Source organism: Primulina eburnea, chromosome 9 (genome assembly GCF_022965805.1).
Source record: "Primulina eburnea isolate SZY01 chromosome 9, ASM2296580v1, whole genome shotgun sequence".
In the NCBI taxonomy this organism is placed as follows: Eukaryota; Viridiplantae; Streptophyta; class Magnoliopsida; order Lamiales; family Gesneriaceae; genus Primulina; species Primulina eburnea.
The window spans coordinates 1,533,729-1,554,465 of NC_133109.1; the positions used below are offsets into that span (position 1 = coordinate 1,533,729).

The 20,737-nt window shown below is 37.6% G+C and overlaps 1 protein-coding gene across 1 annotated transcript; it reads left to right on the forward strand.

The window, feature by feature from the left end:
• The first annotated feature begins 11,198 nt into the window (after positions 1–11,198).
• On the forward strand, positions 11,199–12,139 carry LOC140842110 (uncharacterized). Its single transcript, XM_073209923.1, has 2 exons — positions 11,199–11,395; positions 11,478–12,139. Exons 1-2 carry the CDS (start codon positions 11,206–11,208, stop codon positions 12,137–12,139), a joined length of 852 nt encoding a protein of 283 aa, XP_073066024.1. The 5' UTR covers positions 11,199–11,205.
• The last annotated feature ends 8,598 nt before the right edge of the window (positions 12,140–20,737 follow it).

Below are 20,737 nucleotides of genomic sequence, written 5' to 3' on the forward strand. Positions count from 1 at the left end.
GATCAAGGTCGTAGGATGCCGCATCTCCCTTGTTGGATTCAATGATAGCCGTGCGCTTTGCATCCCATTCCGCCGGTAATGCTCGAAGGGCTCTCCTCCACACTTGTTTAGTTGGGTAGTTCTCACCAAGTTGGGCAAGCTCATTGATGATTTGGGTGAGCCGCCGGAACATGGTGTCGATATCCTCCTTGGGTTCCATCTCAAAGGTCTCGTACTTGAGTTGGAGAAGGTCTATCTTCGTTTCTTTGACTTGATTGGTTCCCTCGTGGCAAATCTCCAATTTGTCCCAAATCTCTTTGGCGGAGGTACAAGCCGAGATTCGGTTGTATTCATTCATATCTAGAGAACAATGAAGAATATTCATAGCTTTAGCATTTTGAGAGATAAGTTTCATATCGTCCTTGGTGAAGTCATCCATTCCCTTAGGAATTTCCTTATTATCCACCGTTTTCATGGGGATATAGGGACATTTCACCGTTATTTTCCAAAGGTCGTAATCGACGGATTGGATGTATAGAGATATTCTATTTTTCCAATATCCGTAATTAGTACCATTGAAAAGAGGGGGATGATTTGTGGATTGTCCTTGGGCATACTCGCTTGCTAGATTGGCCATTTAAAAGATTTTGAAAAACCCTGCTCTGATACCACTTGAAGAACCTAAAGGGGGGGTGAATAGGTTCTTTTAGGCCCTTTAGCGTTTTTAAAACGAGTTTGCAAAAATTGCAAGCGGAAGACTTGAGGGACAATCACAAATAAAAAATGAATGCGTAAAGTAAGTGCGTAAAATAAATGCGTAGTAGAGTAAATGCGTAAAGTAAAGAGGGATAGAGATGTTTATGGAAGTTCGACGAAGAATCGTCTACGTCTCCCCTTCTCGATGAGGATCGAGGTATCACTATATCGACTTGGCTTTAGGAGCTCCAAGCTAGCTTTTACAACCACGCCTCGATGCGTCTACTTGGCCTTGAGGGCTCCAAGGATAGCCACGAACTTTACAACCCACTCGAGAGTATTACTTTCACTCTTTTTCTACAACTCTTTTGATATTACAACTCTTTTAATCAACGCACACAAGAGATAGTAGAAAGCTTTGTAAAAGACAAGAGAGAGTGGAGTGGGATGATTGAAAATGCATCCTCAAAGGCCTATTTATACTAGTCTTGGACGCCAAGGTTCGGATCTTCTGTTTATGCTTCGGAACGTCCGATGTGATTGAAATCAATTTGCGTAATTCTGGGATGACTTCGGATCGTCCGTTCTTGACTTCGTAGGGTCCGAACATATGCTTCGGAGGGACCGATCCAGCTTCGTTTCTTCCGAACGGTTCTTTCAGACAGTGTATGACCAGCTTCGGAAGGTCCGAACTCAAGTTCTTACCGTCCGAACATTCCCGTGTTTCCAGAGATTTGAAATCTTCAACACTTTGTAGCGTCCGATCATGTCCTTCGTAGCGTCCGAAATCTTACTCAATCAACAGTCAGATCAATTTGTCTCCGCATTCAAGTGATTTGATTGCTTGTGTTCGGAACGTCCGATCACGTCTTCGGACCGTCCGAACTGGCTCCTCGCACCTTCCGAACAGCTTCCACTTTGCTTCTGATCGGCACCTTTTCGGAACGTCCGAACCAACTTCGGATCTTCCGAACTTAACTTTGTTCTTAGTTTCCTGCATGCCTCAATATAAAACATTAGTACATTTTTAAGCCAAGTTTTGGTATCATCAAAACAAAAACTTTGGGATATGTTACAGCATTAAAAACATTAATCTCATCCTCGAGATTTGTATGCGTTTAAGGCGTAACAGATACACAGTAAATTAATACTGGATATCCACATAATTGGAAATATTATATTGTATATAAGGAGGTTTTCTCAATAAGGAAGCTAGCAAATTTGCAATACAGTCCAGATACGTCACGAACCTGTACAAGGAAGCAGTCTACGTTCATCCGAGAGAGATTAATGCAATCACCCATTTGATTAGCCATCAGCGTCATTCGTGGAGCGACTTCAGAGCTTACCTTGTAAGCTGATTTTCCGTGCCTATAAGTAGGAGGACTCTTCATTTAGAACTTGCACTCCCAAACCTCGAAATCCTCTCTAGCATCACCGTATTTTCGAAGCTTACATCCTCAAGTAGCGAAGCTCTGCCACAATCTCACCATTCACGTTTCCTTGAGCAGTCAGAATACTGTAAGTGGGCTTTTGCTATGTATTTCTTTGTAATTTAAACTTTGTATAAGTATTTCATGACATGCGTCTATGTGTGTCAAATCATTTTCGGAAAATGCTATTATATATTTTATAAAATCTCGATCGATGTACGATATGTTCTTCTATTTCCGATGTTCTTTGATTCTGCTGAGTTCATTCAAAAATTCCGATAAATGTTGTTTGATACATCTGATTTTGTGGTGCACTGTTATGATTAGAGTGGGATATGGAACGACGATTGTAAATTATATATGGCCCCCATCAGTGGGTATAAAACTGTGTTTCGGCCCCCATCAGTGGGTATAAAACTGTGTTTCGGCCCTCATCAGTGGGTATAAAACTGTGTTCCGGCCCCCATCAGTGGGTATAAAACTGTGTTTCGGCCCCCATCAGTGGGTATAAAACTGTGTTTTGGCCTCACCCCTTAGAGGACTAACATATTGGGGACAATTTGACCATGGATAACGAGATGAATAACAGTGTTTTTCATTTGTTCTGATTCGTTCTGTTCTGAATTGTCTGATAATCTCTGTTTTGCATTTCAATTCCGATTCTGATCTGATATGAGATACTACGTTTTGAAAAAAATCAGTTGCAATATGGGTTTTAAATTATATTTATATGTATTTGTGGTAATCGATCGGCCCCCACTTGCTGAGTGTTTCCCAAACACTCACCCCTTACATTTCTCCCCAGATGAGAATGAAGATCAAGTAGACAAAGATGAATAAGACGTGTTTTGGAGTTGGAGATGAAGTTTCGAGATATGAAGATTTCTCACTTATGTTCTTCCTAAGTTTCGATTCAAGTTGTATATCGCTTCCGCACATTTTATTTCGTTTTGGAATTTATCACTGTAAGACAAGATTATTTTGAGTTAATTATGAAATAGACTGGTTTTGGTTTATACTGAACTACGAGGCTTGTTGTTTGGCGATTATGTGATTGTTGAACAACGCCGGTGTCGACTAACCCCGGTCTCGGGGCGTGACAGAACTGAAATTTTTTTATAATTGTAAATTGTTTGTATGTATCCAAAGGATAGGGCTGAAAACTTATTCAAGTATGAGTTAGTTTATTTACATGAAAAATATATGTCTAAACATAAAGAATACCTTAGATAACAAAATAAGAAACATTACAAGTTTCTTTTCAAATTAGATAAATTTGTTACCAAGAACAATGATGTGTTTTCAATATTGGTGGCGAAAGATTTGGAGAAACCAAGTGACACTTCTAAAAAAGAAGCAGAAATAAAATGTAATACCGACTCAAATAAACAAAATAATAATATCATATGAAAAAACAAGACAAGTATCAAAAATATTAATCATCAAATCCGATGATGAAAAAGGAATATGAAAATCAGATATGATAATATGATTGCTGAATTTAATCGAACAAAGAAGCAGACAAAAACGAAAATATATTGAATGATTCAAAAATCAAAAAAGAAAACAATTGGAGAAATTAAACCATGATTGTTTAAAATGATAGATAAAGTGTGAAATAATATTTGTTATTGAATTATTTGTAAAATATTATGTGTATACACTGATTTGCAAATTTATGACCAATATTCATAATGCACTCAAGTTCGTTACTCATGTGCAACATACGTGCTTCGCTACTAGTTAATCAAAAAGCATAAGAAGTGGAATCATAGAAGAACGACAAAACCACAAGTAGTACAAATGGAAAAGAGAAACTTACATTTAAGAGAACAAATGGTCGGGAAAACATGAAAACCTAACCAGAACAAGCTGATAGACGAATATAAGATATATGAGGCTAATTTCAATAAAATTTTACAGACAAAAAATGATAAGTCTAAAGTGAAAAAATCAAATTCAAAAAAATAAAAAGAAAAATTATTTGTAATACATAAAACTCAAAAAAATTATGAAGAAACACGAGAACATACAAGTAAATTCATAAATCACAAACCCATTTTATATAAAAATATAATTTATTTAACACATAAGAAGGAACCATGAGTAATAAATAAGACACATATACAAGTAACAATAATAATTTTTTAAACGTATTAACTATTAGGGGAAACAACAATTTACCACCAATTAATTAAATAATTATTGAGAAAAGTGAGCTAAGAACAAAGTGATCAACAAACCATCCAAAATACAATGGAAAAGACCAAAAACTAGAGATGTCAATGGGGTGGGTATGGAACGGGTTTGGCTAAACCCAAGACCCTCGCCATGAAAAAAACTTTGACCCATTACCCGCCCCACCCCGGTTAAATATTTTTCGGACTCACCCCACCTCAAATACGAAACGGGGCAGGGTAAACCCATGAGACCCGTGAGACCCGAATATTTTTAAAATAAAAAAAGTAATCTTTTTTTTCAAATTATTGAATTATGAAACAAACAAGCCTCTAAATACAATATTGTGACAAATTAATTCATGTCTTCGACCACAATAAATAATAACAAACAAAGTATTTTCATGACATAAATAATTACATAAAAAAACGAGTTACTAGCTCTCCAAAAAAATCTTGACATCCCCAAAAATAAGCCATAACATAATTTAAACAGATCAATATAAAATCAGCGAGTAGGCAATATTTAAGTCTACTATGATGAGGACCAACTATTCTTCCACTATTGCAAAGAGCAGATTCAAATGCAACAGTTGACATAGGAATAGCTAAGATCGTTATGGTTGAGTTGAGCTACTAAAAAATGAAATTTAATAAAACTAAAATCCTAGAATAGTTATATCCACATATATGGGGCGGGTATTATAGGACCCATGACCCGCCCCATATTCGGACGGGTCTAAAAAATTAAACCCGAGACCCACCCCATGACCTATTTAATATGGCCAAACCCATCCCATACACGCGGATCCATTGCAGGTCTGGGTTTTGACATCCCTACCAAAAACCCATAGTAAAAATTACGAAGAAACACAAGGGCATATTTTTCAAGTACAAAGTCTAATTTTTATATAGAAAGAAAATAGAGTATTTAAAACATTAAATGAAACTCTTGTAAATAAATAACACATTTAAAAGTAACAATAACAATTCATTGAACACACATTAACTACTAACAATGACGAGTTCTAATAAAAAAAAATTACATATGATCAATAAAAAGTGTCACGCTTCGAAATCGAAACGTACTATCGGCTTTGTTTAACAATTTAAAATCATATAACAACAAGCCACGTAGTACATCAAATAGCCAAAGGCTAGTCTATTACATAAATCAATAATCGTCGTTACAATGTGATTAAAATGAATTACGGAAGCGCAAAACACGATAATTAATATAATTAAAAGACAGAATAACAAGACTGGTTTTGAATTGGATTTGCTTCATCATCATCCCCAAAAATATTCATTTTCTTTATCTTCGATTTGTTCCTCGCTCTTATCTGGAGTGGGAATATAAGGGTGAGTATTTGGAGAAATAATCAGTAAATGGGGTTCGATCGTGCATAACAAATATCAAAGTTATAATTATACGGATACATTATCATAATTTCAATAATAAGCATGTTGAATCGAATATGAACAAAATACATATATAGCATTGAAAGTCATCTCATTTTCATGGTTTACTGATCAGTCCCCTATATATTACTCCTCTAAGAGATGAGGTCAAATGAACGGTTATTATGTCTCACGCATCAAGACCCAAACAAAACATATCAAATATCAGAATTCCTTGCAATTTCTAATTCGAATCATTATAGTGTATTTCAAATGTTTCGAACATGCTTTCAAATATTATAACTAATATCAAACAACAAATTGTTAAAAGATTTCATAACAAATAGAAAATAATATATAGTGCCGATCGAATTTTCAAAAACAAAAGTATATCGTTTTTTAAAACAGTAATATACCCACTTACTTTGCAAATCTTGCGAGAAAAAATGCTGCTCGTTTTGTGAACCTAACTTAGCTGCTGCAAGGCTTTGAAAATGAACAATAATCGGTTGTTCCAAGACTTCGAAAATGGACAAGAATGAGCTGCTGCAAGGCTTCGAAAATAGCTACAGATGGTGTGATTCCTCTTAACTTTTGGCCACTATTTATAAGTGAAATGATCAGCTGAAAAGGCAGTTGTTACAACTCAATAATGGCTATTAATGGACCTTAAATTGGTTGTTACAACTCCTCCAAACCAGCTGCATATGTCCATTTAAATTTTCGAATTTTTTAAGGTTGCATGCTTGTATTTTAAGGCTGCTAAAATTGGGTCAAATGACCTTTAACCCTCTTTTATTGTGCTATTATAACTTGCTCAATTCAACTTAGAATAATGATGATTAAATTAAGAGAGAACATTCTGCACATTTATTCAAAATGCATGGAATAATGCAAGAAAAATTTAATTCGGGTTTTCACAAAAAGAAATGCCAAATTAGTCCATAAAAAAAATCAATTCAAAAACATTGTTAAAAAACTCATGGAAACTAATTTAATTACTACAACTAACTTGTGCATAGATAGATAAATGAAAGCCTAAATTCATTGAAAAGAGGAACAAACGAAACCATATTAGAAGAACGAAGTACCAAAGAAAATACAAGCAAGATATATAGATATAGATATATATATAAGATGTAACACGAAACCTTAGGTGATTTGAAACTTAATATCTAATAAATAAAATACATTATGAGATTCTACTATCTAGATAAATTGAACTATCTAAAACAAACATACTTGTGAGATCATGTGCTTTTTTGTTCGAGCATTTTAATTAAAGTGCATGAACTGAAACAATTACTCGCCCAATATTTTTTCAGACATATAAATTTAACCAAGAAATATTTAATATAGGAATTTTGAAATATTAAACATAAAGGACTCCGTCTCCATCTATTTCAAGATTGGGGTCGCTCCATTCATCTCCATGATACGTGAGATCATTCACATAACCACAACAGAATCCACCATTAAAGCTCCAAAAATTCTTCTAATCTCCGCCTTTAAGAACACAATTGTTCGATCTCACAATATGCTCAACTTTTAATTACTCCTTTTTTCATCGCCCCTTCGGATCTCTCCGAACTAGCTACAACTACATATTGAAGCATACATCACGATAGAAGACGAAAAACCCTTGGATGAATATTCCAAGAATTAGATCCAAACCAAACTGTTCAAGCTCAACCTAATGGAGGGGGGATTCTATCAATGGATGCCCCTATTTGGCCAGGTCTTGGCAAGAACAGCCAGATAGCTTCTCTAGTCCCCCATAATCTAATAGGGTTATATATCAATTTTCGATGACACATCAGTATTTTTCGATGTCATGAAATAACTAAAATTAAAAGTTGTTGTATGAACACTAAAATTTCAAATTTTAGTTGTTGGAAACAAAAATTAAACAAGTTAGTTTAAAAAAAAATATTTTCACTTAATATTATTACAAAAATATTTATTTTCAATTAAAGGAAATAATTGATGACGGATGCTGACGTGACATTAGATTCGTTGGTAATTTTCGATATTACGTCGTCAATTTATAGTGTCATGCCAGTACTTTAATGAAAAATTATTAAAAGTTAGAATAAATATCAATTTACAGGATTATACGTAACTTGAAAACATAAAGTACTAAGAATGAAAAATTGTAACGTCCCGAAAATTTGGAAGTCCACGAGAACCACATGCATGCAACTTATTAAATTTTTTGGTATTTTATTAAATTGTTTTAAAGTAGTAAATGCATGTTTATTTCATTAATTATATGTTCAATTATTTTTGTGCATTGTATACATAATTCATGCATGATATAATTTAATTCATGAAATTTATGCCTTAAGATTTCTAGATGCATTTCACGTTCTAACGAGGACCGGAGACCGGAGAATTTTCAGGAAAATTATTTTATTACACGATTTATTTTTATAAATTAATTTAAAGCATTTTTAAGTGTATTTTTCGAAAATGGGAATTTTTGGGTATTTTTACCCGCATGATTTGGATTTTTAACGGTACACAAATTTTATCAAATCGAGGTCTTTTTAATGGTTCGGCTAATGTTTTCAAAATGTTTTCAACACGAAATATTTTTCGAGGGTGATTTTGGATTTAATGGGCTTACTTTTAAGCTTTTTGGGCTTAAAACCCTCTTCAAACCCTTAATTATTATATTAAAGCCCATTAGTCATTTAATTAATCAACTAATTATTATTAAAGAAAACCATTGACATCCCGTAACCCCCATGCTGCCGATACACGTTTTCTTTCCATTCAAAGTCCCTCCCCAATCGGTTTTCAACACTCCAACAGCTGAAGGCATCGGTGGTTCGCTTGTCCTTGCAAAGAGAATATGTTAAGAGTCTCCATTTGCATCGTTCTGCTTCTTCCACACAACAAGGCACGCTCCGTACCCTTATTTCTGCATCATTTACGTCTTATACATACTGTGATGTGTTATATGCGTGTTTATATCTCGATCCAGCCATACCAATGAAGATTTCCGTTTGTTCTTGTCAAATACATGTATAATTTGTTTTCCACTCACGTTTTAATGTACCGTGCAAGGGGCTGCGGGGTTTTGGTTGCAAGGGAGTTTAGAATATCAAGAATTAAAGGGCTTAAGGGTTGGAGGCTAGCCTTGGTCGAGTAAAGCTCATTGTGTGCATAGGCCGATGGGTTTGGGGAGTGCTTCCTTGGAGACTTGCAGCTGTTGGTATATTCTAGATGGCATGGGGCTGTAACCGTGATCCTTGTACGTCCAGTAGGGTCTAGTAAGATGTTAGAGGTGAACCATGTATGTATGGTTGAGAGAGGAGCTCGATCATTGGAAGGGTAACTCGATCGTGTGTGTAGAGGAGATTCGATGCACTTCTGTAAATGGCTTCGTGCAGCAGCAAGCGCGTTGGTTTGGCTTGGTTTAGGAGGTCCCTTAGAGCCTTAATAATGAGATTAAATGGCTGGACAGGTGGTGGGATTAGAGGGGACCGAAAGGTTAGGGGATTGGGGGCCATGTGTTGCAAGTTGAGTATAGAGTGTTTGTCTCTTTTGGGATATATCAGCCGAAGATTTTTGGGACAATATTATAGTATTAGGGACCTTTTAGTATTTTTAAGATATGATAAAAAGTTGAGAAAAATTTGATTAAGTTTCGAGCCGATTCGTGTTAAAATCGGGACTCTAGTCCAAGTTTTGGAACGAACCGGGTAAGTTGTGATTTTGGTTGAGTTTACGTCTAGTAATACTTATAAAAATATTTTGGGACATTTTAAGGAGTTTGGTAAGCTTCGGGTCAATTTTAAAGGTCCAGGGTAGAAACGATAATTTATGGGTTTTCTAGGGGCAAAATGGTCATTTTGCACCCGGGGTGAGAGTTTGGTCCTGACAACGCGCTGAGCACAAATATGTGATATTTTAAATGTTTATGCATCATTTTACGATTTTTACGCAATTATGATAAATACGTTGCATGCTTGTTTTGAAAGAAAAGTTACGCATATGCATGTTTTTATTAAGTGATGAAAATGATGATATTTTTTGAAGGATGGGAATTGGTTGTGACTGACGATGTATATGTATACGATGACATGAGATATGATGAGCTGAGGCCCGGGCTCAGTGGGCGGGTAATGCTGTCGCTGATGTCCCTCGCCGCCAGGTACCACATTTTTTATGGATGGATCCATCGATAGAGCTGATACGATAGAGCTGATACGAAAGTCACAACTAATTAACTGAATTCAATTAAAAGAAAATGTTTAAGTTTATGATGACACGATGAGCTGTTTTGACACGTATATGATTATATGAGATGACATGATATGAGATGGCATGAGTTGACACGACATGATTTTATACGACACGTTTACATTATGATTTTAAGTTCATGAAAGATATGTTGATTATGATATTTTTCACTGCTGTGTGCTATGTATATGTACTTGTTATTAACGGTACAGGTGTGTTGAGTCTTTAGACTCACTAGGCGTGTGTGATGTAGGTGAGCTTGTAATTGAGAGGACTGGAGGTGCTGAACACTGAGTAGACAGACCTGGTGGGGTGACACGACCCGAGGACCACATGTTTTCCGCATTTTGTTTTTATGAGATTTGAGATGATATGAACATTTTTATACGCTGGTTTTGCTACGCTGATGATTTTCACAATTTTTACTCGTTTATGTTTACGCACTATTTTTATTGTCAAACACTTACGATCATTTTTAAATGTTATTTCGAAAATGCGAGCTTTTAAATGTCATTTCAAAAATGCGAGCTTTTTTTAAAAAAAAAAAATTCCGCGCTTTTAAAATTAGTAGACGTTACAAAAATAATCAATTTATAATACCAAAATTGTAATTTTTCATGAGTTTAAAATATCCAAATCAAATGTCGATATCTTAACATTTTATGTCTTAATTAATTTTTTGAAAGCTATAATATTTTATGTGATACATTTGTCCCACATATTAAAAATAAAAGATTAAAAATAAGTTTATAATGGCTTACAATAGACTTCTATAGCAACTTGGGTTAATCATTTTCGTAAAAACGAGGACAAATACGAAGTAGTTGCTATAGAAGCTCATTGTGCAGTCACGCAGGCGCGAGCCTGAGCTCGAGGCGTGACATTTTAAATGTACATCATGTCGTATCTACATTTTTAAAACATACATACAGTTGCACAGGGTTTCATGCCCGGCAGCATGGAATGTGAACTGTGAATTGCCACTTTCAAACTCCTGATGTATTCATTCATATTTTTTCATCATATCGAATCGTAATCAATTAGATAAGAACCCTGAATCTACACAAAAATTCAACACATGCTCTTCGACCTTACTGACCTACATCGAATCGGTGATATTAATAAAACTGCTAACTATCCGCCATTAATGCTTCTACTGCCATGATCTCACCATCTTTCATGTATTTTGCTGGTTCGGTACACCTATAAATAACAAGTGTCGATTCATGTTGCAACATATATCTGTTCTTACGTAAAACATCCTAAAAATGAAGTCTAAATTAGTTTTTATCTTGTTCGGGGTCGTTCTTGTTCTTGTTTGCTCAGCTTTTGCTGAGGAAAAATCTCAGCATGAGACTCAGGAAGTTGGTCGAGGAGGTGGTGGTGGTTCCTACCAGCATCAATGGTGCTGCGGTGGGTGGCGCAATGGCCAATGTTATCGTTATTGCTATAGCTCAGGTGAGTGCTGAGATCGTACAGACGCATTCGTGTATAAGGCATGTTTATTGGTTCTTTTTAATTGTTTATGTGACGCGTGCAGGAAATGAAGCGGGGCCAGCAAACAATGTAGTCAATAGCGGTGAGGGACAGGGTGCAGGTGGTTATGGAGGTGGACAAGGTGAAGGGTATGGTGGTGGTGGTGGACAGGGCGGTGGAAAAGGTGGAGGCTATGGCAGTGGCGGTGGAAAAGGTGGAGGCTATGGTGGTGGTGGTGGACAAGGAGGAGGACAAGGTGGAGGCTATGGCGGTGGACAAGGTGGAGGCTATGGCGGCGGCGGACAAGGCACTGGTGGAAAGGGTGGAGGCTATGGCGGTGGCGGACAAGGAACTGGTGGAAAGGGTGGCGGTGGTGGACAAGGTGGTGGCTTTGGTGGACAAGGTGGTGGGCAAGGTGTAGGCTACGGTGGCGGTGGGCAAGGTGGTGGGGGTGGTGGACCTGGTGGAGGTTACGGTGGCGGTGGGCAAGGTGGTGGGGGTGGTGGACAAGGTGGAGGCTATGGTGGTGGCGGCGGCGGTGGCGGTGGCGGTGGAGGTGGAGGTGTGGGATGGGGATCTTGCAAATGGGGGCACTGCTGTGGTGGCGGACATGGATGGGGGATGTCGGGCGGAGGCGGAAGTTGGGGTTGCCGATGTTGCCACAGCGCCCAAGAAGCCAAAGCCTTCATGGAAAGACAACCTAAATTTACTCGAACCCATGACTAAGTACTTTGTACTATACTACAATATGCCATGTGCAAATGTTAGAATGTAAAATAAAATGCATGGCATTAATTTGTATGAGAATATAAAAAAATGTGGGTATAACTAAAATTATAATTTAATGAAAATCCACATTGTTTATTATGTATTCCATGTTAATGTCAGTTAATTTTACTAGTTATGAGAAAATATGTGGAAAAAATAGAATGCAAATTATTGATAAATTGTTATATTAATATATGAATTATTGTAAATTATTTAATTGGTAAATAATTCAGATAACACTTTAAGTTCAATTGTTTTGATAAACTTCAATCAAGTACACGTATTTTTAAAGTTTGTTTAATTCATTAGGTTATATTTAGTTAAAAATATACTATGATAAATATCATACTATTTATATTTAAATATTATAATATTAGTTATTAATACAATTATATCTCAGTAGATACTCACATATCATATAGTTTAAAAATGTATAATAAAATAAATTTTTTTTATCCATCTCTTATTGTATTATATAATTATAAATATTTTTTTTACAATTAGAACACCCTAAATAAATAATATATAACTAAATATATTTTAATTAAATCCTAATATTTTTTAGAAATATAAATTTAACTAAGGCATTCAATAAAAAATTTAATATAGAAATTACCTCGGAAATATTAAACATAAAGGCCGAACCATCATTCTTCGATATAAATAAATTTTTTTTTATTTTATTATAACTTTATCGATATTTTTTAGCTTGATATTTATTTTATTATATTTGTGTGTTACGTATGTCGAATTAATTGTTTATCCAATGCGATATCTGAATGACTTTCACGAGAGATTCAGTAACATCATTGTTGAATTAGATGCTCTTGGGAAAAAGTACATCACTCAAGATGACAGAGCTCTACCAAGAAAATGGGGCCTAAAAACAATTGCAATTAGAGAATCAAAAGATCTAAGGACTTTCTTGCTAAGCTAAAGGCTTACGAATTCGAGTTGGAAACAAGAAGCAAAGAAGAATCTACATTAAACCATCCAACCAAAGCCCTTGCCATAACCATCGTTAATTCAGTATTGGAGAAGACTGATGAGAAAATCAACAACGGTTTTATGTCAGTATTTGTCAAGAAATTATCATGATTAATAAAGAAAAGTCATTTAACCTATGAGAATAATAACATGAATTTCAAGAAGTCGACAACAGGTGACATGGTCTGTTTCAACTATGGAAAGACGGCCACTTCATTGCTGATTTTTCTAAGTCAAAGAAAAACGATTACAAGAAGAAAAGACATAAGCACAATGATAAGAAGTCCTGAAAGATCGTGAGGCAATAGTTGTTGAGGAAAGTAAAAGTAAGTAGTTAGATTGCAGTTTTGAATCTTCTAACTCGAAAAGTCTATCCAGTGTTAGTTATGCTGAAGAAGTTCAGTGTCTCATGGCCGATAGTGACTCAACCTTGATTAATGATGAGCTATTTGAATTTGATTCTGATGAATTTATAAGTGATCATTTAGTCAGAGCATTGCATGACATGGTTGAGGAGTACTCAAAGTTTCTCAATCATTTGAGAAAGTCAAAACTGAAAATCAGAGCCTAACTGATTAAATCAATAAGTCCACTTGTCGCTGGAGGACATTCGCAATGATCTTGAAGCCGAGGTGAATAAGTTAAAGATTGAGAATGAACAAGTGAATGCTAATAACCAGGCACTCCTGATTTAAAAGCAGATGTTGTCTTTATTGATAAATGCACAAAATAAAATAAATCTTCAGTTTCACTAGATAAGATGCAAGAAATATATAAACAATCCGGAGACAGAACTGGTCTCGGATTCAGTAGTCGAGAAAGCATTAGCACTCAACCACAACTGAATATATACAAAAGAAAATACATTTATTTTGTCAAATCTAATACGGTATATGAAAACAATGAACCTAACTGTAACGCCCCAGATTCGACGACTGTCCTCACTGTATCAAGACGTGTCTTTCCAGCGTGCTTATGTCCTCACTCATACGCATCCTGGGAAACTTCCCAGGAGGTCACCCATCCCAAAATTGCCCAAGTCAAGCACGCTTAACTTTGGAGTTCTTATGTGATGAGCTACCGAAAAGAATATGCACCTTCATGATATGAGTAGTACCAATCAAATCTTTTAAGCCCTCTTCAACTGTATAGTCCATTACATGGAACAGTCTCGGAATCCCTCTCCTTCCGGTGTAGGAACGGTTCATTCATGTCACGCCCCGGGACGGGGTTGGTTGACATCGACGTTGCTCTCCAATTTACATTCGAAAACAACAAGCCTCAGAAGTACGAAATTCAGAAACCAGTCTTTTATTCATAAATACTGAATATTTCAATGTCTGATACAAACTCGAATAATTAATGTTTTACAGTGGAAATATAAAACAAACCAGACATCACAATGTCTTACAGACGCAGCGGAAAACAACATAAATAGAACTGAAAATTAACAATCTTCTTCACCAGCCCCAGAACTGGATCTGCTCCTCTTCTTCTAGCCTTTCTTCATCGTTCTTATCTGAGATGTTTTGGTGGGTGAGTGATATGGTTGTCACTCAGTAAGCGGGGGAGAGAATAACTCACAGTTTTTCGAAAATCATTTTAATACAGAAACAGTAATACAACAATATATAGAAAACTCGCATTTCATAGCAGGAATCAGAATTCAGAATTTACAGGTTTCAGAACAGAAATCAGAATTAGTAAGCACTGAACACGTTAGTGAATTTCATGGCTAACTTGATATTAGTCCCCTATATGTTCTCTCCTCTAAGGGGTGAGGCCAGAATCAGAATTAGAATTCAGAGATGTTCAGAATATATATTCCTACCATTAGTTCACTAGGGAGTTTCAGTGTTTCAAAATCATATATCAGAAATCATACAGAGACTGAACTTTAAAACAGAATTATCAAACGGATTTCAAGATATTTATACATAAGCCCACTTACCGTAATTTGCTAGAATTTCGGTTGAAGTCTACTGGAAATCTGGTTGCTCTCGCTACTGGATTTTGCTGCTTGACAAAGGCACTATCTCTTAACTCGAAATTTATGTGATACTCTCAAATCTTGTGTAACTCATTTCAGAGACTTGAGGGTGTTATTTATAGGCCAAAATCTGACTGTTAGCCTCTCTATTAATGACCATAATCCGCCATTAACAGCCTTTATTCCATGTAATGCTTCAGTTACAAGTCTAAGCTGAATCAGTAACTGTCTGCTGGAATTCGCTCTTCTGCTGCTGGATTCTGTCTGCTGGATTCTAATCTGCTAGATTTTGGTCTGCTGGAAAATGTCATCTTCCGAAATATGAGTTGCTGCTGATATTATGCTATCTGCTACTACTGCTAGAATTTCAGGTTCTCACATCCCTCCCTCCTTATGAGAAGTTTCGTCCTCGAAACTTGGCTATACATGATCTTCAAAGAGATAAGGGTATTGTGCTCGCATCTTTTCTTCCAACTCCCAAGTAGCTTCTCTTTCGGTATGGTTGGACCATTGTACTTTGACATATGTAATAGTTCGTCGTCTTAGTATTTGGTCTTTGAAATCCACAATTCGAATCGGTATTTCTTCATACTTCAGTTCTTCATTTAGATTGCTCTCAACCAGAAGTGGTCCAGTTTCTAGAATGTGACTTGGATCAGAAATATATCTCCTCAGCTGCGAGACGTGGAATACATTATGAATTCTTGACATGTCGGGTAGAAGTGCTAATCTATAAGCAAGTGTCCCCACTTTCTCGAGGATTTCAAATTGTCCGACGTATCTGGGATTTAGTTTCCCAGCCTTATTGAATCGGATAACACCCTTCATGGGTGACACTTTCACATATGTCTTCTCTCCAACTTCGAATTCCACGGGTCTTCTTTTAAGGTCAGCCCAGCTTTTCTGTCGATCTTGTGCAGCTTTTAATCTCTCCTTGATCACAGCAACTTTATCCACTGTTTCTTGAATCATTTCGGGTCCAACAATGGCTTTTTCCCCTACCTCATTCCAATACAGTGGTGATCGACACTTTCGTCCATACAGAGCTTCGTATGGTGCCATTACAATGCTGCTGTGGTAACTATTATTGTACGCGAACTCGATTAAGGGCAGATGTTCGCTCCAATTACCACTGAAATCTAGGGCACAAGCTCTCAGCATATCCTCAAGAGTTTGAATTGTTCTCTCTGTTTGATCATCGGTCTGAGGGTGATATGTCGTACTAAGAGTAACCTTAGTCCCCATAGCTTGTTGTAAGCTCTTCCAAAAGCGGGATGTAAACCTCTGATCTCTGTCTGATAGTATGCTAGCTGGAACTCCATGCAATCGTACGATCTCATTCATGTACAATGTTGCTAGCTTGTCCAAATTATAATTCATGCGGACAGGTAAGAAATGCGCATATTTTGTGAGTCTATCTACGATTACCCATATTCCGTCATGACCTTGTCTCGTCTTTGGTAAACCTACAACGAAATCCATAGAAATATGCTCCCATTTCCATTCTGGGATTTCTAGAGGTTGCAGAAGTCCTCCAGGTCTTTGGTGCTCTGCCTTGACTTGCTGGCACACGTGACACTTGGAAACAAATATTGCCACGTCTTTCTTCATTCCATTCCACCAAAAAATTTTCTTCAAATCTCTGTACATCTTGGTACTGCCAGGATGAATTGAAAACTTTGACTTATGTGCTTCAGACATTACTTCTTGTCGGAGGTTATCGATGTCTGGTACACATAACCGTCCTTTCATCCACAAGATTCCTTTGTTGTTCGTCTCGAAATCTGGTGATTTTCCTTCTTTGGATTGCTCTTTCAGTTTTACCAAAGCGGAATCTCTATCTTGGCTTATCTTGATTGTCTCTCGAAGACAAGGTTGTGCTGAAAGTGATGCCATGATTACCTTACTTGTATTCTTTCGACTTAAAGCATCTGCTACCTTGTTGGCTTTGCCTGGATGGTAGCTTATTGTCAAGTCGTAATCCTTCATAAGTTCCATCCACCGTCTTTGTCTCATATTTAGTTCCTTTTGAGTGAACAAATACTTGAGACTTTGATGATCGGTGAATATTTCGCACTTAGCACCATATAAATAATGTCTCCAAATCTTTAGTGCAAACACCACGGCTGCTAGCTCGAGGTCATGTGTTGGGTAATTCTGTTCGTACGGCTTCAATTGTCTCGATGCGTATGCAATGACCCTTCCCTCTTGCATGAGTACACATCCTAAACCTTCTTTAGATGCATCACTGTAGATGGTGAAGTCTTTGCCTTCAGTTGGCAATACCAACACTGGCGTGGATGTAAGCTTCTTCTTCAAAGTCTCGAAGCTTTGCTCACATTTTTCACTCCGTTGAAACTTAGAGTTCTTCTGTGTGAGCTTGGTGAGAGGTATGGCTACTGAGAAAAATCCTTCAACAAATTTTTGGTAAAAGCCTGCTAGTCCCAAGAAACTTCGAATTTCGGTCGCATTCTTTGGTCTGGGCGAATCTGAGATTGCCTCTACTTTCTTTAGGTCCACAGAGACTTCTGCTGCTGATATTATGTGTCCCAAGAATGCGACGCTCTCTAGCCAGAATTCGCATTTCTTGAACTTGGCGTATAGTTCCTTTTCTCTCAGCTTCTGGAGGGTGAGACGGAGATGTTCTTTGTGGTCTTCTTCACTTGACGAATATACTAGAATGTCGTCGATGAATACCACAACAAACTTGTCAAGAAATGGTTTAAACACTCTGTTCATGAGATCCATGAATACTACCGGAGCGTTTGTTAATCCGAACGGCATCACTGTGAACTCATAGTGTCCGTACCTTGTTCTGAATGTTGTCTTTGGAATATCATTTGATTTGAATTTTAATTGGTGATAGCCTGACCTTAAGTCGAGCTTGGAAAAGACTGAAGCTCCTTTGAGTTGGTCAAACAAGTCATCTATCCTTGGAAGCGGATACTTGTTTTTTATTGTGATCTTGTTCAGCTCTCTGTAATCGATACACATCCTCATACTTCCGTCCTTCTTCTTTACAAATAGGACAGGAGCTCCCCACGGAGATGCACTTGGTTAGATTTGCTTCTTGTCCAACAACTCCTGAAGTTGCTCTTTGAGTTCTTTCAACTCTGCTGGAGCCATTCGGTATGGTGCTTTTGAGATTGGTGTAGCATTGGGCACTAAGTTAATCTCAAATTCCACCTCGCGGTCGGGAAGTTCGCCAGGGAGTTCTTCAGGAAAGACATCCGGAAACTCTTGTACTACCGGAATCTCTTCTAGTGTCAGTGTGGTTCCTTCTTTTACCTCGCTTAACATGGCTAGGTAAACTTCTTCCCCACTTTTCATGGCTTTCCAAGTTTGAGAAGCAGAAAGAAGAGTCTTTCGTTCTTTTGTCTTACCATGAAATAAAAGTTTCTCTTGGTGTGGAGCTTGGATGGTTATCGTCTTTCCATGACAGTCTACTAAGGCATGATTCTTGGCTAACCAATCATTTCCAAGAATTACGTCAAATTCCACCATGTTTAGTTGAATCAGGTTTGCCTTGAAATTCTGATCTTCTATGAGAACACCAATATTCTGATATAAATGCGAGTTTCTAAAATTCGATTTGCAGGAGTGGCTACTCTATATGGTTCTTCTAAGTTATCAGGCTTAGCTCCTAACTTCTTGGCAAATCTCTTAGACATGAATGAATGCGTAGCACCACAATCAAATAACACATAAGCAGGGATATTGTCGATTAGAATAGTACCGGCTACAACATCATTTGAGTTGTCCGCCTCTTCTTGAGTGATAGCATAGACTCGAGCATTGGGCTTGTTCTCCTTAGGCTTATTTGGAGTTGTTCCACCTGCTAGACCATTCCTTGGATCTGGAATAGGACATTGAGCAATGCGATGGTCCATCTTCCCACAACGGAAACAAGCTCCAGAATTCCTACGACATTCACCAGTGTGCGTGAATCCGCAAGTTTGGCACTTTACTCCTTCTTTGCTTGATTGAGAAGAAGCGGTTCGGTTAGTTGGGGCACTGGTACACTGGTTGCTTGAAAACTTAGGCCTCTTGAATTGTTGGCCCGATTGGTACTGGCTTGGCTGAGGACGTTTGAGTTTGTTCTCGCCTTCACGCCTCTTGATGTCATTCTCAGCCCTGATGGCGGCTCACATCAATTCATCAAAACTATTGGGCTCGATAACGGCAAGGGCAGATTGAATACGGCTGTTCAATCCCCTCTTGAAGCGATGCATCTTCAAGGCTTCGTCTCCCATGATGGTTGGGGAGTAAGTTCTCAATGAGTGAAACTTAGATGAATACTCCACCACAGTCATGTTTGGTTCTTGAACCAAGCTTTCAAATTCTGACAGCTTTTGCACTCGAACTGCTGTCGGAAAGTACTGCCTCAGGAATGTCTCTCGGAACCTTTGCCAAGTGATAGGTCCCGCCTCTATCATAGCTGGTGAGACTCCTTCCCACCATTTGACAGCTTTATCCACAAGAAAAGGTGTAATCACTTCTACTCTGATCCTTTGGGGAACCTCAAGTAGTAGAAGATGATTTTCCACCTCTTTCATCCAATTCTGTCCGATATCTGGATCGGTGCTTCCATCGAAGTTAGGGACTCTTGCTCTTCGGAGAGCCTCATAGTGCTGCTTAGTCCCATTCTGAGCTGGAGGTGGTGGCGGTGGCTGGTTAACATTAGGGTTCACCAACCCTTGTAGCGTGGTTGCCACAATCGTGGCTATAGCCATCAAGTCCACTTGACTGAGGCCAACTGCGGGTGGTTGCTGTGGGGGTTGTTGTTGTGCATCCTCATCATTACGATTGTTGTTACGGTTGTTGTAACGAGGGTTCCGGTTGTTTCTCACTGGTCTTCCGTCCATTTCCTACAGTTATGAAAGTTCTAAGGTTGATGATAGAATAGAGACTAAATAAAGGAATCACAATGATTGAGTAATTGCTCCAGAAATTAAATATGAACCAATGGATACAAATAAATTTTTATTGATTCCTCAAGAAAGTGCAATTACAACGAAACATCGAAAATGAGAACATAAATGCAAATGGAACACGTGTCATTACAACGAAAAATACTACTGATGTCCTAATCTATTACTTCTCCTAATCCCAAATCCATAGGATCCTCTTCGATTTCTTCATCTTCTTCGGGATCCTCCTCAGGTTCGTCTTGGTTGGCGATTACTGCTTGTAGGTGTTCAATGTGACCATGCAGAACTGCATTCTGGTCACTAAGAACTTCAACAGTACTCTGCAACTCATGAATCTGTGCATAAGTCTGTTCACTATACTGATTATGCTGGTACACGAGTTGGTGATTTTGATCCTTGAGTATTTGGATCTTATCCACTAGTGTATCACGTAACTCGATGAATTTTGCCACAGTCTCTTGGGAGGTTTCAAACTTGTAGTATCCCGATGCCTAATTTGAGTTAATTATTGGATTAATTATATTTCGGAGGGTTCGGATCGTCCGATCAGGGTTCAGATCGTCCAAGCCAGGTGGCTGGACCCGTGGAAGACATGCAGGGTTCGGATCGTCCGATCAGGGTTCGGATCGTCCGAGACAGGTGGCTGGA

Bases quoted from the DNA above. Each gene is read 5' to 3' on its own strand.
- LOC140842110 (XM_073209923.1), top strand. From the start codon at position 11,206: ATGAAGTCTAAATTAGTTTTTATCTTGTTCGGGGTCGTTCTTGTTCTT. The intron at 11,396-11,477 runs GTGAGTGCTGAG...TGACGCGTGCAG, and splicing joins TCGTTATTGCTATAGCTCAG to GAAATGAAGCGGGGCCAGCA.